We start from the raw sequence: 19,380 nt of genomic DNA, 5'->3' as shown, positions 1-19,380 counted from the left end.
TACTCAGTGCACAACTGAGACAAACACTGTTACAATCCCCAGCCCTGGAAATATACTGTGCCTTGGCATATAGTGGTTGGACTCAGGCAGCACACCCGTCCCTAACCCTAGTGAGGCCACAGTTGTTGGGACTGTAGAACAAAGAGGTCAGACCTATTTTGGCTCAGGTAAAATGTGCAAAGAAACACTAAGCCTGGTCACCTCCCTTTTGTGTGCACCTGGCAAGTCCCAAATAAATAAAATAATAAAGTTCATAGCTGGGCCAAGATCAGCTGTGAGAGGTTCTGATGTTCCTAGAAATCCAGAATATTCTGCTTTCTTCCTAAGATGCACCAGTCCAAAACTTCCAGGGTGGTTTGTCATTTTCTGGAACATCTAAATTTGGAAAATTACAAGCCAGCCAGGAATGATGTGTGCTAGGAAAAGCATCCTGCAGTTCCAAGGAATATCACAAGATTTCATGTCCAGAATTCACAGTTTTGCTCATCTCTACACCGAGTTAATTACCATAGTCTTCTCTCTATCAGCCCTACGCAAATCCTAACAACTTTTGACCAGATCAGTCAATCTAGATGCTTTCCAGAGGACAGAAATCTTGAAAATAGCTTATATGCAGACGTTTAGGCCCTACTAGCCACATAAAAGGTCAAATATGTGTGTCATCCTAACCCCATCAGTACACGGCTACAAGATCCTCATCTTCCATCATTCAAAGGAGGAGTGGCCATTCATTGTACACTTTAGCCTCCATCCCTCTAATAATCTGCACTCTTTCTAGGTGTCAGCATCTATTCTGCATCGTGGTAGCCAAACTGGACTCACTATTCCAAGTGTGGTCTCAACCAGGGCAGAGGTGGCCAAGTGGTTAGAATGCAACTCAAGGTTGGCTCGGCCTTCCGTCCTTCCGAGGTTGGTAAAATGAGGACTCAGATTGTTGGGGCAAATATGCTGACTCTGTAAACCGCTTGGAGAGGGCTATGAAGCACTGTGAAGCAGTATACAAGTCTAGGTGCTATTGCTATTGCTATAAAGTGGTGCTGTTTGCATGGTGTGCTTTCCCTGTACCAAAAACTCAACCCAGGCTGAGCTTGCCCAGTGCCTATTGTATATAGGCCTATTGTATATATCTTTTAATTGATTTTAAATTTTGTAGATTTGTATTGATTGTTCTGTTTTTAATTGGCTGTAAGCCGCCCTGAGTCCATTGGGAGAAGGGCGGGATATAAATGCAATAAAACTTCAAACTAAAACTTCAAACTGGGTGAAATGCAGTTGGCTAGTCCGGGACTCAGCAGCTGGGGAGAGTCAGACGGTCCTCTGGAAACAGGCGAGGATCCTTCTGTCTGCTGCTGTGGCTGAAAGGGGGAGTCGGACCTGGAGGGTCCGGTTGTAGCTCTCTGGGATGGAAGTTCTCCCCCGACGGGTCTTGCAAGAGAGCTGCCCTCGTGTCCAACATTCAGCCCTTCCCAAATTCTGGGGAAATCCACTGAAGAAAGAGGAGTTCCCCAAACCAAACCTTGTAGAGGAAATTTTTAATTATTTTCTTCAAGTCATGAAAGGTTTGATGTTCGAGGATTACAGTTCAATAAATGAGGAGCAGGACAATCTTTTACTCTTTTTAAAAAAATAACCCTGCCACACTGCTGGAAATCTCTCTCCCTGAGCCAAGAAGACATGCCGAAACACGCCCCAGATTATTCCCCCTCCCCAAACCCTTTCCCTCCCTCCTCCCTCCTCTTCCTCAGTGCTTCCGTCCTGAAAATCCAGGGGGTTTTGTAAGCAAGCCTCTCGCGTCTTGCCCTCGCTCGCGTCTTCACCCCGATTTCCACTGTTAGGTATAAAAAGAGTTTCTCCAAAAGAGGTTTGCTTCATAAGTGCAGGCCAAGGAGGCAGGTGGGTCAGGAAGAAACAGGCGGGAACCTGAGCATCCTAAATGACATTTTCGAAAAGCTGCATGGAGCTCATGATGTTCTCATCCTAGAGAAGCAGGAGAAGACGAGAGAGAAAGAAACAGAAGGCAAGAACAGAGGTTCAGAGGGAGAAAGATCTCCTGTCTCTGGCCTACGGCTTTAGTGGAGCAATTTCCTATCTGGAGGCCGTATGACCGCAATCAAACCCAAAATTTCCATTGCTAAGCAAAGGGAGTCGTTAAGTGAATTCTGCTCTATTTTATGTCCTTTCTTGCCAGAGTTGTTAAGTTAATAACACCGTTACTAAGTGAATCTGGCTTTCCCATTGATTTGGCTTGTCAGGAGGTTACAAAAGGTGACCACATGACCCCGGGACACTCCACCTGTCAAAAATACATCCCCAGTGGCCCTGGGGATTCTGCCACGGTCATAAGTGTGAAAAACAGCCATAAGTCACTTTTTTCAGTGCTGTTGTAACTTTGAATGGTCACTAAAAGAATGAGGCCTACCTGCAGGAAGAAATAGATAAAGGAAGAAGTAGAGCCCAGAGCAGGGCTAGTCAACCTTGGCTCTTTTATGACTGGTGGACTTCAACTCCCAGAATCCCTGAGCCAGCCATGCTGAGGGGAAAGGGGGAGGTTTCCAAGCTGAGCCATGCTGGCTCAGGAATTCTGGGAGTTGAAGTCCACCAGTCATAAAGCGGCCTAGGCCTAGGGCAGGGGTAGGCAACCTTGGCTCTTTTATGACTCGTGGACTTCAACTCCCAGAATTCCTGAGCCAGCATGGCTCAGTTTGGAAACCTCTCCCTTTCCCCTCAGCATGGCTGGCTCAGGGATTCTGGGAGTTGAAGTCCACCAGTCATAAAAGAGCCAAGGTGGCCTACCCCTGGCCCAGAGCGTTCCTCTTCTCCCACGGAAGTGACCCCCCTGCTTATTCTGCTTATTCCCTTGTGGCCTTGGCACAGCCTGCCTTTGGGTCCTTCCACAACTTAGAGACCTCGACTTGCGACCATAAGGAGACCCAGAATTTTGGTCATACGTCATTGAGAGCGTAAGTTGAAGCACCACATGACCAGGCTCGGTTTTACAATGATCGTAAAATGAGTCACCCCACTCACAAAGTAGATCACACGGTCATTAACTGAATTCATCATATTCGATATTCAATGTTTTTTTTCCAGCAACCGTAAAAAAAATGCCAGAAGCCAACAAAAAATATATCCCAATTCACACCAATATGGCTGCAGATGCTGCAAGTTATGGCAATTGTAACTGCAAGGACGGATCGTCGAGACATTTTTTTAAAGTCTGTCGGAGCGTCAAACAATTGTTAAGCGACCGTCATAAGTCGAGAATCACCCGTACCACTAGAGGCCAAACAGCAGGCAGCACGTGGAGACAGCCAGATTAGCTGCCCCCAGAAGAGGCTGCTTAGAGGAGTCAGGTTTGCTGCATTTATTTATAGAACCAAACCCCAAGTATAAAAATAAGCAATGTATTATCTGCTTCACTTTAGCAGCTAAAATAAGAATTGTCCACTGCTAGAAACCTCTAGCTAATGTAACAGTTGAGATGTGGATTGCCACATGAGAAAAAAAAGAGTTAAAATAATAAGGGGCAGGACCCCAATTCTATCAAATTTGGATGGATTTTATATCTTCCCTCAGTAGCAATAGATTAGAACAGGGGTAGGCAACCTTGGCTCTTTTATGACTCGTGGACTTCAACGCGTCTCCCCAAATTTCTGGAGTTTTTCTTTTTCACTGGTGCTGGAGTGTGTGTCACAAGTTGCACCAGCAACAACAACTTCAATATCCACAAAGCTTTAAACTTAGAACAAGTCCTATTCTGTGTTAAAGCTGCAGAATTCCACTGAACTCACCTTTTGACATGTCTCTAAGAACTCCTCAATGGTGACTATGCCGTCCTGATTCTTGTCCATTTTCTGCAAGAGAAAAATGCGCTTTTTGAATGGAAGGTGCCCATCCAAGGGTCTACACCAGGGGTCTTCAAACTTGGCCCTTTTATGACTTGTGGACTTCAACTCCCAGAATTCCTCAGCCAGGCATAGCGTGCCTGGCTGAGGAATTCTGGGAGTTGAAGTCCACAAGTCATAAAAGGGCCAAGTTTGAAGACCCCTGCTCTACGCTGCCCTCGGGTGGCCTGATCCGTGCCATTTGTGCAATGATGATGATTTCATAATGGCTGGATGCCTTTGTCCTGATCCCGCGCTTTAACACTTGCTGACGATGGACAGACTCCTTCATTTTACCTGGAAGAACTTTTCCACGTGCTCAAAAGGAGCGTCTTCCCGCACGATCGGGTAGGTGTAGCGGCCCATCATGTCATAGATGGATTTCATGATTGCCAACATCTCCTGGCAGACAAGGAGAACAAAGCTTTGACAGCAGCACATCAATATAACAGAATAACAGAGTTGGAAGGGATCTTGGAGTTCATCTAGTCCAACCCCCTGCTTCCGACAAGCTACGTCAACAGAGGAAGCCAGATCCACTTAACAACTGCAGTGATTTGCTAAACAACCGTGGCCAAAAAAGATTGTAAAATCTGCCACCGCTCATTGAACAACCGCCCTGCTTAGCAAATGAAATTCTGATTCCAGCTGTGGTTGTCAGCCCAGGGCTACCTGTCAGGGGTTGCAGGGTGGGGGGGCAATTGCCCCTGGCTCTTGGTATCAAAATAATATTTGGCTAGTACCTCCTTGGTGATGTAGCCGTCCTTGTTGATGTCATAGAGGTTAAATGCCCAGCTGAGCTTCTCATGCACTGTGCCACGCAGCAAAACGGAGAGGCCGATGACAAAGTCCTGTTCAAGACAACAACACAGAGAGAGACCAGTCACAGCCTAGCAGCACGGCAAGTGGGGGGGGAGACTGTATGCCAGGCTTGCCAAGACTTAAACCTCTAAGTAGAAACGATCCTTGGCTCCATTTGTTGAGAGAGGTTATAGTTTTATTAGAAGCCAAGTGCATCGCAGTAATGCATAGCCAGAACTAAGAATCGTGCGGCAACACCCCTACATTTCACTCCCCCCCCTGTAGCTCAGCTGCCCCCAACCTTTTGGGCACCAGGGACCAATTCCATGGGGAGAGGTTTTTTCACAGACTGGAGGCGGTGTGGTTTTGTATGCTGCCTGCATCCCACGGATGGGGCTTTGCTTGTTTGCGCTGACCGGTTCCTGCCATGACGCAGACCAGTGGTGGTCCCTGGACTGGGGGTTGGAGACCCCTGATCTAGCTGTCTCCCATCGCTGCCCACCCTATGCCCAGTCAGGTTCAAGATGTTTTCAGAATGGTGACTTCAAGTGAAGGTTTATATGCAGCTGCCTTCTTCTCCCAACCGGACGACCAGGGAGATACAGCAAAGGGCGTTACAGCAGTTACTGTCCCTTTCCCCAAGTAGCCATTATTTCCACTTTACCCCCAAGCATCCCCTCTCCAGCCCTCCCCATAGTCCATGGCAGACTGTCACCGCATGGTGTCAAAGCACAAGCGAGGGTGAGTGGGCAGTTGCCGCCGTACTTGGCTTGTGTTGAAAGCAAAGACACCTCCTTAACTAGGTTAAGTTATTCAGCAGTTCCTAATTCTAAGGACTCCTCCCAAGGATCACGATTGTCAGATTCCCTGGATGGTTACAAAGGGACCATTAGAACTCTTGTTCGTGTCACATTGCAGAAATTAATTTGTCCCAGTCTTGAAGTTAAACAAGCCACTGGAGGGGTATGAATGCAGCAGTTAATATTTAACGCACCCAATTAAGTGTTTAGGAATAGAACAGAATTACCATACACAAAATTACATAGAATCCTAGAGCTGGAAGGGATCTTGGAGGATACATATTTTAAACCAATTTTAAGACACGTGGACTTCAAATCCCAGAATTCCCCAGGAAGCAAGCTGGGAAATTCTGGGAACTGAAGCCTCCCCGTCTTAAAAACGGCTGAGACTGAGACTCTTAAAGGGCACGTGACGCCTCACAGATCACTTCCTTTCATATTAATGTGATTTCTTTGCTTCTAATTTTGGATTCAGAATTTCGTGTTCCTGTTTTTCAGATCTAGATTTAGTTGGATGAGCCTCTGTCCAAAAGGCTGCAACGAACCAGTGCACAATTATTATCTGCGATTTTTCAATGGACATAATTGCTTTATTTATCAAGTTACCTCACAGCTTCAGGACAACTAAAAGGATTTAAAAGGGCAAACTTGTACATCTGCATATGAAATTGCTGCCTTTTGCATCTTTTCCGCCAAGTAAAAATGCATTTTTCAGAAATAACGATATTCAGGCATTGTGCTCAATTTTTTAATTAAACTTTTCTTACAGTGTCCACCCACTCCTCTCTTTTCATCAAATTAAGGCAACTTGCATACACTACAAAGACATTGCAATCAGAACCACTGTATACAGGGGCTTCAGTGGAGGGGTGCATGCCAAAAAAATAAAGATATCTTTAACAATGCAAGTAGTTTGCTTTAGTTTGGCAAGATTTCTGTTTAAACTATAAAAGAAACTGCTTTGAAGTAACTCAGCATGTCGTTTTTGGGGTCTGAGTCTACAGCATTCCTCTGCAAATCAATTAAAAAGGAAACAAATGTTTAGAAGCTGTTTGAAGAAAACCCAACTCAGATGTTCAACAGAAGCTGGAACACAAGTTTTCTAAGCTGGGGTAATAAAATTATAACATTTCAAGGGCAGTGTAGAAGGTAACCAGGCAGAGGGAGGGGTCAAGCATGTCATCAGTCTTGAGTCCCTTCACATCACCAAAGATCTAAGTCCAGCCCACCTTGCTTTGACCGTTAGTAGCTCAGATTCTTGTAGAAAGTGTTGGCATGCAATAAACCTGCATTCATTTGAACTGCTCTGGCTCCTGATTTCTTACAGGCAGAAGGAAGAATAACCTTGAGGAACAGGAGGAAACGCCTCAGCCAAGATAAAGGAAATCTGAGTCTGGGACAGAAATGTAATTTGAGAAAACAGGTCAGACTTGACCCTCTCTAGTTTCCACAATGATCCCTTGAAGATAAAAGGAGGAAGGAAGAAATGCATTTAGATTTTATTTCTATAATCTTATAAAGGAGGTAGTAGTTTTAGTATTCATAACTTTGGTTTTAAATTTGGTCTCCTTTGAATGTCTGGCATGCCGAGAGCAAGGCAATCCATTGGGCTGAGTGGCGAGGCAGCTCCAAAATGAGAACCACGGATATTTTGCCCAAAGGTTTCATTTAATGGCGTAACATCTATTAGCCCATTTCCTCCAATCTGAGTTTAAATTCTTGTTCTATTAATGGGAAGGCAGGCAGCTGCTCCAAACCCTCCCTATCTATCTTTCTCGGTCTAATCCTGTTTAATGGCTCCTTTCCGCTTCATCTCCATGTTCTAGAACAGGGTTCTTCAAACTTGGCAACTTTAGATTTGTGACCTTCAACTCCCAGAATTCCTCAGCCAGCCATGCTGAGGAATTACATGCTGGCTAAGGAGTCCTCAAGTCTTAAAGTTGCCAAGTGTGGAGATCCCTGTTCTAGAAAGCAGGTTCCACAGCTTTAGCAGCATACATAAATCTCTTCGATCTACTGCAGGGAAGCATTTCCAGTTCCTTTCAGGATGACTGCCTTGTCTCCATAGGAAGAGCAAACCTTCCAAGATATAGAAAATTCACCTTACTTCAAATCGAATGGCTCCGGTCCGGTCCACGTCGAAAGCATTAAACAGGAAGTGGGCATACATGGTGGCATCTGCAAAGGAAATGGCAGAAGCAGATGAGGTACCAGCCCGAAGAGTTTTTCTTATGCCCCGTAGGATGCTTCCCTGGGACTCCATTGGAGATACCCCATTGTTGCCATCAGAGACAAATGAAATAAGGTTGCTTAGGCTGAGCAAGGACTGGATGTCGTGCTCCCCAGAGTCTTCGGCACCCCACTTTTTATTTTATTTAATTTAATTTAATTTTGGCCTCCAAACTGAGCAGACCAAGAGAATATTTTTGAACCCAGATACAAGCTAGGCTGGAAAACAAACACCATCCCAGAAAGAACCATGGGCAACCATTTTGGTTCTGTTGTGAAGGAAAGGATTCATAATAGGTCCATAAAATCACAGAGAATCAAGCTTGTCTCAAGGATGATTTCATTACAGGTAGTCCCAACTTACAACTATTCATTTAGTGACTGCTCAGAGATACAATGGCACTGAAAAAAGTGACTTATGACCACTTTTCACACTTACGACCACTGCAGCATCCCCATGGTCACGTAATCAAAATCTGGATTCTTGGCAACTGACTCGTCTTTATGACGGTTGCAGTGTCCTGGGGTCACGTGATTTCCCCCTTTCGTGACCTTCTGACAAGCAAAGTCAATGGGGAAGCCAGATTCACTTAACAACCGGGTTACTAACTTCACAACTGCAGCAATTCTCCTAACCAACTCCTAAGTTAAATGTTAAGAGTTGAACTCAACTCTCTAACCTGGCTGGGGAATTCTGGGAGTTGAAGTCCACTCATCTTCCAGTGGCCAAAATAGAGACATGATGAATATAAGCTATTGAGATGCATGGCGGACTCACCTCCCTGGGGAAAGAATTGGGCATAGATGAGCTTGAAGGTCTCTTCATCCACGAGGCCGCTGGGACATTCCTGAAGACAAACCACACAGAAGTTACACCTGGCAGGGACAACTTCCTACCCTGACTCAGCCTTTGGAGTCCAGCTCAGATTTTCTTCTGCTTCTCCCTTTCTTTCTTGACTAGAAGACCTCCAAGGTCCCTCCCGACTCTGTTATTCTGTATTCTTTTATGCTCACACAGCTGAAACCTGGAGCAAAAGCTGTGGATGTGCCAACTGGTTTTGGATTATCCTCCAAGGGGAGCCGGGCTGTGGCTGCCCCAAGACGTGAGTCAGAAACTACAGGCCGGGTTGCATATTTTACAGCTGCTGCCAAGAGCCGAGCATTACAGGAAAGCGATTAAAGATACATGAGGCCGAAGACAGAGGTGGTTTCCTGGGAGAGAGGGAAGTTCTCACAAGCTCCCCTGGCTTCCTGCCCAGGCTGAGTCAACAGCCCAGCTCGGTGCCAGCGGGGCCATCTTGAGAAGCAGAGATGAGCCTTGGGGTCCTCTGAGTGTTTTTCTGGAACCGCACCGTTTCTCTTTGGGAAGGAGATGCTGTGAATTGTTGGGGGAAGACTTTCAGGCAACGCCATGATGAGATTCACATCCATAGTGCTAAGGCTGGAGAACTTGTGTGTGTGTGTGGGGGGGGGGCTGGGGGCCTGGGAGATCTGTGTCAGAACTGCAGGATTTGCAGATGGTTCCCGGTGTGTACAGATGTGTGTACATCTACCCACAGGCACATATACACACCATATTATTTTAGGGTTTCCATTGGAGTACCTTGGCTCAATATAGAACTTCATAAAATCCTAGAGCTGGAAGGGACCTTGAAGGTCCTCTAGTCTAACTGCCTGCTCTAGCCAGGAGTCCAGGAGTCCTTATTCCATCACGCAGGAAACGGCTCTGCTAGGTTTTGACTACGGTGATACGGGCTGCAAGAAAGAGTTGGGGACTGCCCGTTGTGTCTCGCTATGCTAATCCAGACTTTGAATAACCACCGTTTGTTGAATAAGCCCCATGTGAAGGATGAATGGGAACCAAAATCCCCCCTTTCATATTGGACAGGTTGAATGGGATCCATTGCTGTTAGAAACATGTAACCGAAACAGGGCAATTTCAGAATAAGAAATACAGAATTGGAGATGATCTCAGAGACCATCTAGCTGAGCCATCTGCTCAGGGCAGAATACACTATGTAGCCTCTGGTGAAAGACCCTTCACCCCTCGTGACCAGTCCTGGAAGCTTGTGAAGACTTTGTGATAAGCAGTTTTGAGTAATGAAGGAAAAAAGTTTGGGTAGCACTGCTCTAAAGATGGTGAAATAAAGAAATCACAAATGTCACAGTGCCTCTGTGTGCGTACATGAGAGAGGATGTATATTCTAAAAGCATCTATTTAAAAAAATCAATTTTTTAAAAAAAGAGAGAGAAAAGAAGAAGCAGAAACACTCACGTTCTTGAAACCTCTATAGAGGGACTGCAGCTCCTTTTTGGTGAATTTGGTTAGAAGTTGGAGCCGGTCCAGCCCTTCAGGTTGATGCCGGATGGCTGAAAGTTCCAACTCGCTGTCGCTGCTGTCTGTGAAAAGAAGCCAACGGGCAACATTCACGCTCCACTGTGCACACAAAAGGCACCACTTGGATTACAGGCAATCCTCGACTTACGACCACTTATTTAGCGACCGTTCACGGTTACAACGGCACTGAAAAAAATGACGTACGGCCGTTTTTCACAGTTACGTCCTTTGCAGCATCCCCACGGTTATGTCCTCAAAATTCAGACCCTTGGCAACCGGTTCATATTTACAACGGTTGCAGTGTCTTGCAGGTCACGTGGTCCCCTTTTGCCACCTTCTGACAAGTCTATGAGGAAGCCAGATTCACTTAACAACTGGGTTACTAAGTTAACAATTGCAGTGTTTCACTTAACGACTTTGACAAGAACGCTTGTAACAACAGAAAATTTGGGCTCAATTGTCGTTGTAAGTCGAGGACTACCTGTAATAGAAATAGAAAATGAAGACGCTAAAGTCGCCCTGGCAACTGCCACACAACATGCCAGACTGAACAACTGTCGACAAAAAAGAGGGAAAAAAAGTCTGGGCACTGGACGTGGCAGTACATGGAGACAACAGAACGGAACTGAAAGTACTGGAGAAGACAACGAAATAGCAAGACCTGCACATGGACGTAGAACTGCTGTGGCAAAAGAAAGCAAAGCTGGCCACAACAGTCACTGGCGCCCTGGGTGCAATCCCCAAACAGCTGGAGCCCAGTAGCCCCAAAGCATCTGGAAAGCATCAGGTGATTGACAGTTGTCACAACACGAGGCATTGCTTTATGCTTTAAAAAGTCACAGGATGCAACTTCAGCAAATAAATATCTCTGTTGCAACCACACTGCCCTCCCCCCCCCAATTCTTTTGCCTAGTCCAGGATCTTGTGGTTTGAGGTATTTGATGCTGGCAGAAGAGATCAGTCAACCCCCCCCCCACTTGCAAGCCGGATGCCGGTGGAGAAAGGACCTTCCCTCCTGACTCAGCAGAACCACCTTTATGCCATGGGGGCTACGGGGCCTCCTCTCCAATCGCCTCCAGTCTCCCAGATTCACTGCTGTGCTTTTCCTCACCTTAAGACGATCTCTGTTTGACAGATTTATGATGATTAGGTGTTTTTTTTTATTAGTATTACTTTTCCCAAACAAGCCCTGAAAGGCAGCGGGAGATTGCCTGCTTCTGGGCAAGGGCAGAGCAAGGCATGACACAGCAATGGTGGGGAGCTTCGTTCAAAAACAGGATGAGCAGCACCCAAGAGCCAGGCTAGACCCACCCCAAGCTTTTGGCTAGAAAGGCTGACTCAGCCCCACATGAGCTGGTTATGTGGGCTCCTGGGGGTCTCAAGTGCTCCTCCCCTGTTTCTCCTGAGACATCTGGGGCAATTCTCTCCTCTTTGCTTTTTTTCCTTCCCCTCCCTCCCTTTTTCTATTTCTCCTTCCTTCCTTCCTTCCTTCCTTCCTTCCTTCCTTCCTTCCTTCCTTCCTCCCTCCCTCCCTCCCTCCCTTCTTTCTATCGCTCCTTCCTCCATCCCTTCTATCACTCCTTCCTTCCTTCCTTCTTCCCTCCGTCCCGCCATCCCTCCCTCCCTTGTCTCCTTTTTTCCTCCCTTCTCTCTCTCTCTCTCTCTCTCCCCCCTCTTCCCTCCCTCCCCTCCTGCAGGGCTTTTGCCAGGGTGCCAATGACGAGACAAGGGGAGACATGGCCATCCTTGAGGCCCCTTTGGATGTGTTTCAGGTTTTTGATTTAAGGCTCCGGCAAGCAAGTTTTTCTCTTTGATTGGTATTTTATCATGGAGTGCTAAACTCCTTTTAAGGGTTACCGATTCCCTGCCACTGCATTGTGCTGGACAGTTGAGGATGGTGTTTCTTTATTTTCTAACAATTTATATGGCAGTCCATTTTGCTCCCACAACCCTGGGCAGCTCGCGATATATTAAAAGTGTACAATAACAGAGATAAATTAGAGCAACAGAACACAGCACAACTCGGGTGACATAAATAACTCACACCTCCCATCCTCTGATCATTCAGGTGGGCTCACCAACTCTTGAGACATCTGTGGCAATTCTCTCCTCTTTGCTTTTTTTTCCTCCCTCTCTCTTTCTATTTCTCCTTCCTTCCTTCCTTCCTCCCTCCCTCCCTTCCTCCCTTCTTTCTATCACTCCTTCCTTCCCTTCCTTCCTTCTTCCCTCCCTCCCTTCTTTCTATCACTCCTTCCTTCCTTCTTTCCTTCCTTCCTTCCTTCCTCCCTCCCTTCTTTCTATCACTCCTTCCTTCCTTCCTTCCTTCCTTCTTCCCTCCCGCCATCCCTTCCTCTCTTGTCTTTCCTTCTTTTTTCCTCCCTTTTCTCTCTCTCTCTCCCCTCCTGCAGGGCTTTTGCCAGGGTGTCAATGAAGTCTCACCAGGATGGGATCAACTGAACCTAACAGAGGGAAGGCTATTCCCGAAGGCAAGTGTGACAGTAGAGGAGTTGTGTTTTCTGGGTCTCACTAAATGAGATTACCTCAGGGAAGGGACCTGGAGCAACAACAGGAGAGAAGCAGAAACATATTTTCATCCCTTTCCCTCCATATAAACACATGGGCCACACATACACACACCGGAATTAAATGCATCAGGTGATGAATTGGAAAGCAGCACTGAGATCACCTCTTCAATCATCTGCCATGTGCAGGACAGCCAGTTAAACCTCCTCGGCAGGTAGTTCTCCACAAATGCATTTGCAGAAGCAGAATTACAGAATAACAGAGATGGAGGTCTTCCGATCCAATCCCTTACTCAAACAGGATACCTTATACCATTCCAGACAAGTGGATGTCCACTTTCTTTAAAAAAAACAAACAAACCAGTGATGGAGCACCCACAACTTCTGGGAAGCCATTCCCCTGGTTAATTGTTCTAACTGTCAGGAAGTTTCTCCTTAGTTCTAGGTTGCTTCTCCCCTTGATTAGTTTCCATCCGTTGTTTCTTGTCCTGCCTTCAGGCACTTTGGAGAATAGGTTGACCCCCTCTTCTCTGTGACAGCCCTCTTCTTTGTGGCACCCCTTCAAATATTGAAGCTCTGCTGTCATGTCTCCCCTGATCCTTCTTTTCACTAGACTAGACCACCAAAATCATGTCTTCAACCACCTGTAATGTGCAGTGAAACTGATTAAACCATATTTGGTAGGCGGCTCTCCACAAATGCATTTGCAGAAGTTCAGAGTTCCTCTCTGGGCTAGTCTTTCACCAGAACTCTGCCTTCAATCCCCTTTCTTTAATAAGTCCCCTAACTCTGATCAACAGCCATCTGTCGTAGGAGTTGCCATCCATTGGGCGGAATTCTGAATTTGGAAGAGCAGGGAGTGAAGCTACATTTGCCCCGGATTGGGGTTGTCAAGAAAACGGAGCTTTTCAGACACTTCCAATATGTTTTCCTCTTTATTTTTGCATGAACCAAGATGTTGCTCATTCCCGCATTCAGTTTGCACACTCTACATATTTTGCCAAGCTCTGAAACTTTTTACCTATGATGTCATGGTTTGGCAGATAAACAATTAAACTCTGGTGCTTCACAATTATGTTTAAATTAAGGGATGCCCTGCAGGGAATGGAACTGGAGGTACTTAAAAGCTGAAAACAATTGATGTTGAGGTGGTCTGAAGTAGTTTTAAAGAAGGGTTGATGCTGGCTGTGTCTCCAATAACCTTGTTTGCAACTCTGCTAAATCAAGTCAGCAAATTCTTTCTGGCTCTTTTTACTTCAAATCATTTTGGATCACAACACACTCTAGTATGGGGAAATCTATTCTCAAACCACTTCTAATTTACTCTAAAGCTACTGCCTTTTCAGTCACCCAAGTTTCTAAAACTTTTAAGAAACCTGGGTAAAATATTTTTTTTAGCTCCTGTTCACCTCCTTTGCCTCTCAGTATCCTGTCTCAATTTAATTTCTTTCTGCATTTGGGTCTGGGTGTGAGGTGAGGATACTGTGGACAATTTTCCAACCAGGAGTCATATCAAGAAAAGATCGTGTATAGTCTGTGCAAATTTCCCTTGCCAATTGCCCAACTCCTGGTTTCATCTGACTATTTGCTTATAAGATCAGAGTAATAAGGATATCTTAAATGGAAAACTGGCAGCTGTGAAATAAGAAAACAGTTTTCGGTGTCACCTTTTCCAAAAAATGCTCCTGGATCCCACAAGGGCCTCCGACGCATTCTTGGAAAACTACAAGGGTGGCAAATGGACTTTGCTGGCAAGAAGTAGCCAAGAAGATGGCCTTAATGAGCCTCTCTAGGTATTGTTGCCAAGAAGCAACAGATGGAAACTAATCAAGGAGAGGACCTCTAGAACTAAGGAGAAAATTTCATGACAATGAAAACAATTACCTGTGGAACGACTTGCCTTCAGAACTTAGGGGTGCTCCATCACTGGAGGTTTTTAAGAACCATTTGTCCAGAATAGTAGAGTCTCCTGTTCGAGTAGGGGGTGGGACTAGGAGACCTCCAAGATCCCTTTAACTCTGTTATTCTGTCAAAACAACAGTCCAAGAGGCGATTGGAGTCCTCACATTTAAATTGGGTTGTTGTTGTTAGTTGCAAAGTCGTGTCCGACCCATCGCGACCCCATGGACAACGTTCCTCCAGGCCTTCCTGTCCTCTACCATCTTCTGGAGTCCATTTAAGCTCACGCCTCCTGCTTCAGTGACTCCATCCAGCCACCTCATTCTCTGTCGTCCCCTTCTTCTCTTGCCCTCCATCTTTCCCAGCATTAGGCCCTTCTCCAGTGAGTCCTTCCTTCTCATTAGGTGGCCAAAGTACTTGAGTTTCAACTTCAGGATCTGGCCTTCTAAAGAGCAGTAGATGAACTGGGTAGATGATGACAAATCCCTTGGGAAGGAGGGAAGGAGGCAGGGAACAACTGCCCTAATTTGTCCTCCTGAGAAACGGAACCTACTTTTGTCCTAAAATATTTGGACTGCAAAAACCCAGGTGATCTTTAGATGACAGCAAAGAGTTGAGGGCTGTTGCCACCTAGGAGTGACCTGGGTTTTTCAGCCCATTTGTGACAGCCCTAACGCATCTGGGTCATATCTTCTTTTGCAGGCTCTGAGCTGATTTTAATCATGCATTCCCTTCCCAGCCAGCCAGAGCCCCCCTCTGCTTGACTTCATCCAAGCTGGCCGAACTTTCGGGCCCATCTAGAGAGGGTGGTGGTCGCCATGGATGGTCAAATCTCTCAGCCCAAGCTACCCCTTAGCTGTGTGGAAAGATTGGAGAAGAACGTGGTATGTGTGCCCCGCTGAGCTTCTGGAGGAAAGATGAGATGGGGTTTATAATGGAGGAATCAATCGATCAATCAATGATTGGGCAATAAGATCTAAGGTGTGGGTGCTCCAACATTGGAGGCTTTTAAGAAGGGACTGGACAACAATTTGTCGAAAATGAAATAGGGTCTCCTGCTTGAGCAGGGGGTTGGACTAGAAGACCTCCAGGGTCCCTTCCGACTCTGTTATTCTGTTATGTTCTACTGCCTTCCTGCAAACAGGACCAACCAACCTGCCCTTTTGAAGATAACAATCCCCCCCCCCCCGCCCTTGATTTGTGGTTCCAAGGAAGAGTTCTGCGGAATGCAGAAGCTTCGTGTCAGCGATGCTTTCTGTGTTTATCTCAGGTAACTGGAGAAGACAACAATCTCAGCTTTCAGAAGATTCCTTCAGAAGCCAGGAGAGGAGAGCAGCAGCGGCCAATGAAAGGAGAGGCTGGCCTACTGTTTACTGCCAGTTTGGTCAGAGTAGTAAGTCAGGAAGGAAAATGGAAGCGGGGAGGTTTGGGACGGTAGCATTTAACGAAGGGAAGACTTTACCAGCAAGATCTTGGATGGGAATCAAAGAAGTTTGGAAAGAGAGAAAGGGAGAGAGAAAGAGAGATAGATACAGAGAAAGGGAGACAAAAAGAAAGAGAGAGAGAGAGAGAAGAAAGAGAGAAAGGGAGAGAGAGAGAGAAAGAGAGAGAGAGAGAGAGAGAGAGAGAGAGAGAGAGAGAGAGAGAGAGAGAGAGAGAGAGAGAGAGAGAGAGAGAGAGAGAGAGAGAGAGAGAGAGAGAGAGAGGGAGAGAGAGAGAGAGAGAGAGAGAGAGAGAGAGAGAGAGAGGGAGAGNGAGAGAGAGAGAGAGAGAGAGAGAGAGAAAGGGAGAAAGAGAGAGAGAAAGGGAGAGAGAGAAGGGGGGGAATGGAGTCATGTCAATCAAAGAGTCAGCAAAGGCCCATTCCCAAGTTACCTTCCATGGACATGGGTTCCAGGATCCCGAACTGTTTGAGGACCGCGATGAACAGGATGATGACCACAGCCACCGCGCAAAGCTCCATCCCTTGGATCGCCATGGCCAGCCGGTCTCCTGCGATGGGCGCAGGGCAGTGCCGGGGGGCATGTGATTCGCAGCCCCCCTCCGGGGCCGGGCCGGCTCCCCTGGGAAGGCGAGTGCCGAGGCGCCCGGGTGCCAGCAAGCCCACTGCCTGCACCCAGCCGGCTCACATCTTCCAGTCCTGGGAAGGCTGCCGGGCCAAGCCCCCCCTTCAGGTTTGCCCCCGGGGCCGTCGCGGGGCAGAAGCGGGCGCCGGCCAGGAGGAGGAGGAGGAGGAGGAGGAGGAGGAGGGCAGACCGGGGCGGGCGGGGGCGGCGCGGCACCCGAGGGGGCAAACCTCTCCTGCCGGGCTCATGAAGGAAAACGAGCAGGCAGCGGCCAGCCGGCAAACTTTCAAAACTTGGCCGGAGAAAGTTCTCCCAGCGGGAAAAGGTCCCGGTGGCCGAGCAGCTCCGGCTTCTTCCCAGGCTGGGGCGATGGCATGGCTCCAGAGCCTCCCCGGGTCCTCCGCCGCCGCCGCCGCCTGCCTGGTCCGGCGCAGGAGCCTGCAGGGGTCACCCCGAGTTCCTCCGAAGCACCCCGGACGCCCTGCAATGCACCGCCGAGGCCGGAGGAGAGAGCCAGTCGCCTGATCGCTGCTGGCATCCCGGCTGGCTGCGATGCCATTGGTTGCAAGGGCGGCTATAGAATATCAGCCCCCACCCAGAGGGGGGGGGAGGAGGAGGAGGAGGAGGCTGGGAGCTTCTCCTCTCGGTCCTGGCACAGCCATCCAGGATGCAGGAGATCAGGGTCACCATGGCGACGACGCTGTGGTCCAGCCTCATCCCACGGACGGCAGGCATCAAGTGCAGCCTCTCCTGGGCAGCTGGTCTCAGAGGCCGGGTGGGAGAGCGGGGCAGAGGTAGACAGGCTCAAGCTTTGGGGCTGGGGGTGGCGAAATGAAGAGGCTTAATCTTGGAGGTCTCCGGGTTCGTTATTTGGCTGCTCAAAGTAGGACAAGGGTCCTCCACCCCCGTCTCCTCCAAGATCAAATTTCAACATTTGCATTTTTATCTGGTTGTTAGCCGCCCTGAGTCCGCAAGGAGAAGGGCGGGATATAAATATAAACAATAAATAAATAAACAATAAATAAATGAACACCAAACATCTTTTTCCTTTGCCCTTTTCAGTTGTTAAAAGCCAGCGCCCCTGAGCGTGACTTCTCCTGAATGGACGGGTGTCTCAGAGAAAATTAAGAGTGATTCAGGGTGCGGGTTGAGGGATATCCTTGTGAAAACGTGTGGGGCAGGTGGGGAACCCTTTTTTTAAAACGCCCTTGCCCCCCAAAGCTGCTGCCTGCAAGGCTCGCAGGGTGATTTAGAAATGGCCCCTTCATAGGCAGTTTTGGAGTGGAGAGGAATTGGAGAGGAATCACTTCAAAAATGTGGCCAATATAAAAAGTAGCCCTCAGCAATGACTAGTTCTGGAGCCAAGGGAAGAGCTTCCCCTTTGGTCACTATATTATAAAAAAGTTGTTGAGACTCTAGAAAGAGTGCAAAGAAGAGCAACAAAGATGATTAGGGAGCTGGAGGCTAAAACATAGGAAGAACAGTTGCAGGAATTGGATATGGCTAGTCTAAAGAAAAGAAGGCCCAGGGAAGACATGAGAGCAGCATCCCAATATTTGAGGGGCTCCTATGAAGACAAGGGGGGCACTTTATTTTCCAAAGCCCCAGAAGGCAGGACAAGAAACAATGGATGGAAATTAATCAAGGAGAGAAGCAACCTGGAATTAAGGAGAAACGTCTAACAGTGAGGACAATTAGCTTGCTTGTCTCTAGACGTGCTCCATCATTGGAGGTTTTTAAGAAGAGACTGGATAGCAAACTTGTCTGCAATGGTATAGGATCTCCTGCTTGAGCAGTGGGATGGACTAGAAGACCTCCAAGGTCCCTTCCATCTCTGCAATTCTGTTAGTCTCCATTTTTCCATGACAGATTCTTCCATCTCTCATTTCCATGTCTTCATCACAATCTCCAGCCTGCTTCCCTCCAGATGTTCGAGACTTCAGCTCCCATCCTTTGCCTCCACAGGACCACCTGCAGCCTGGGCATCTTTGAAAAATCCAGTCAGTTTGGATTGTGAGCTGCATGCATCCCACCGGAGTTATAAAAGGAAAAAAATGAAAAACCTGCGCTCTCCGTCCTTTTTGCAGATGGATCGCCACAATTTAAGAATGTTGCCTTCATCAGGAAATGATTTTAAAAAGCTCAATCACTCCGAGCAGAGAGCACAGGGGATGCTGCTTTGTGTCCTGTGGCTTAGCAAGTTTATGCCCCTTATCTTTTTCTCTTGTGCAGCGGTTTTTTAATTATTCATTTTAAGTGCTGAATGACTGAGAGACAAGCTTGTTCTTAACCTCACAAAAAAGGACAGCACAAATCACATGCGAGGAGAGGAGCAAGCATAAAACCAATTCATTTAAAGGGGGGACATAAACCATTTCCTTCCAAGAAAGGAGAAACTCCGCCTTAATATAAAATCGTGTAGCAGGTAATTCCACTGGATACTCATGCAGGAGACAAAAAGTGATAGAGACAATCAGTGAAGAGCACATGAGATGCATGCAAAAAAAAAAACCCCACCCCAGTTTGGTCTAGTGGAGAAGGCACCAGATTAGAAATTGGGAGAGTATGTCCCACCTTAAGCCTAAAAGCCGGCTGGGTGACTTTGAGCCAGTCATTCTCTCTCAGCCCAACCCACCTCACAGGGTAGTTGTAGGGAAAATAGATAGAGGAAGGAGTATTATGTATGCTTGCCACCTTCAGTTACTTACGGACAAATAATAAAGGTGGTAGGTAGGTAGGTAGGTAGGTAGGTAGGTAGGTAGGTAGGTAGATAGATAGATAGATAGATAGATAGATAGATAGATAGATAGATAGATAGATAGATAGATAGATAGATATAGA

The 19,380-nt window shown here is 47.1% G+C and overlaps 1 protein-coding gene across 1 annotated transcript; it reads right to left on the bottom strand.

Annotated features, from left to right (window-relative positions):
* Positions 1 to 1,929: 1,929 nt before the first annotated feature.
* KCNIP3 (potassium voltage-gated channel interacting protein 3) lies at positions 1,930 to 16,451 on the bottom strand. Its single transcript, XM_015811596.1, has 8 exons — positions 16,349 to 16,451; positions 9,990 to 10,114; positions 8,493 to 8,562; positions 7,593 to 7,663; positions 4,628 to 4,735; positions 4,182 to 4,286; positions 3,792 to 3,854; positions 1,930 to 1,977 (listed from the first exon to the last, which is right to left on the bottom strand). The coding sequence occupies exons 1-8, from the start codon at positions 16,449 to 16,451 to the stop codon at positions 1,930 to 1,932; spliced, it is 693 nt and encodes a 230-aa protein (XP_015667082.1).
* Positions 16,452 to 19,380: the final 2,929 nt, after the last annotated feature.

This window comes from Protobothrops mucrosquamatus, unplaced genomic scaffold (genome assembly GCF_001527695.2).
Source record: "Protobothrops mucrosquamatus isolate PMUCROS unplaced genomic scaffold, P.Mucros_1.0 scaffold_50, whole genome shotgun sequence".
Classification (NCBI taxonomy): Eukaryota; Metazoa; Chordata; class Lepidosauria; order Squamata; family Viperidae; genus Protobothrops; species Protobothrops mucrosquamatus.
This window is presented reverse-complemented; position numbering and strand designations above follow the sequence as displayed.

Coding starts and splice junctions, on each gene's coding strand:
- KCNIP3 (XM_015811596.1), bottom strand. CDS start 16,451: ATGGCGATCCAAGGGATGGAGCTTTGCGCGGTGGCTGTGGTCATCATC. Junction 8,563..9,989: donor TCTATAGAGGTTTCAAGAAC/GTGAGTGTTTCT, acceptor GTTTGTCTTCAG/GAATGTCCCAGCGGCCTCGT. Junction 1,978..3,791: donor TCTTAGAGACATGTCAAAAG/GTGAGTTCAGTG, acceptor CTGCTTCTCTAG/GATGAGAACATCATGAGCTC.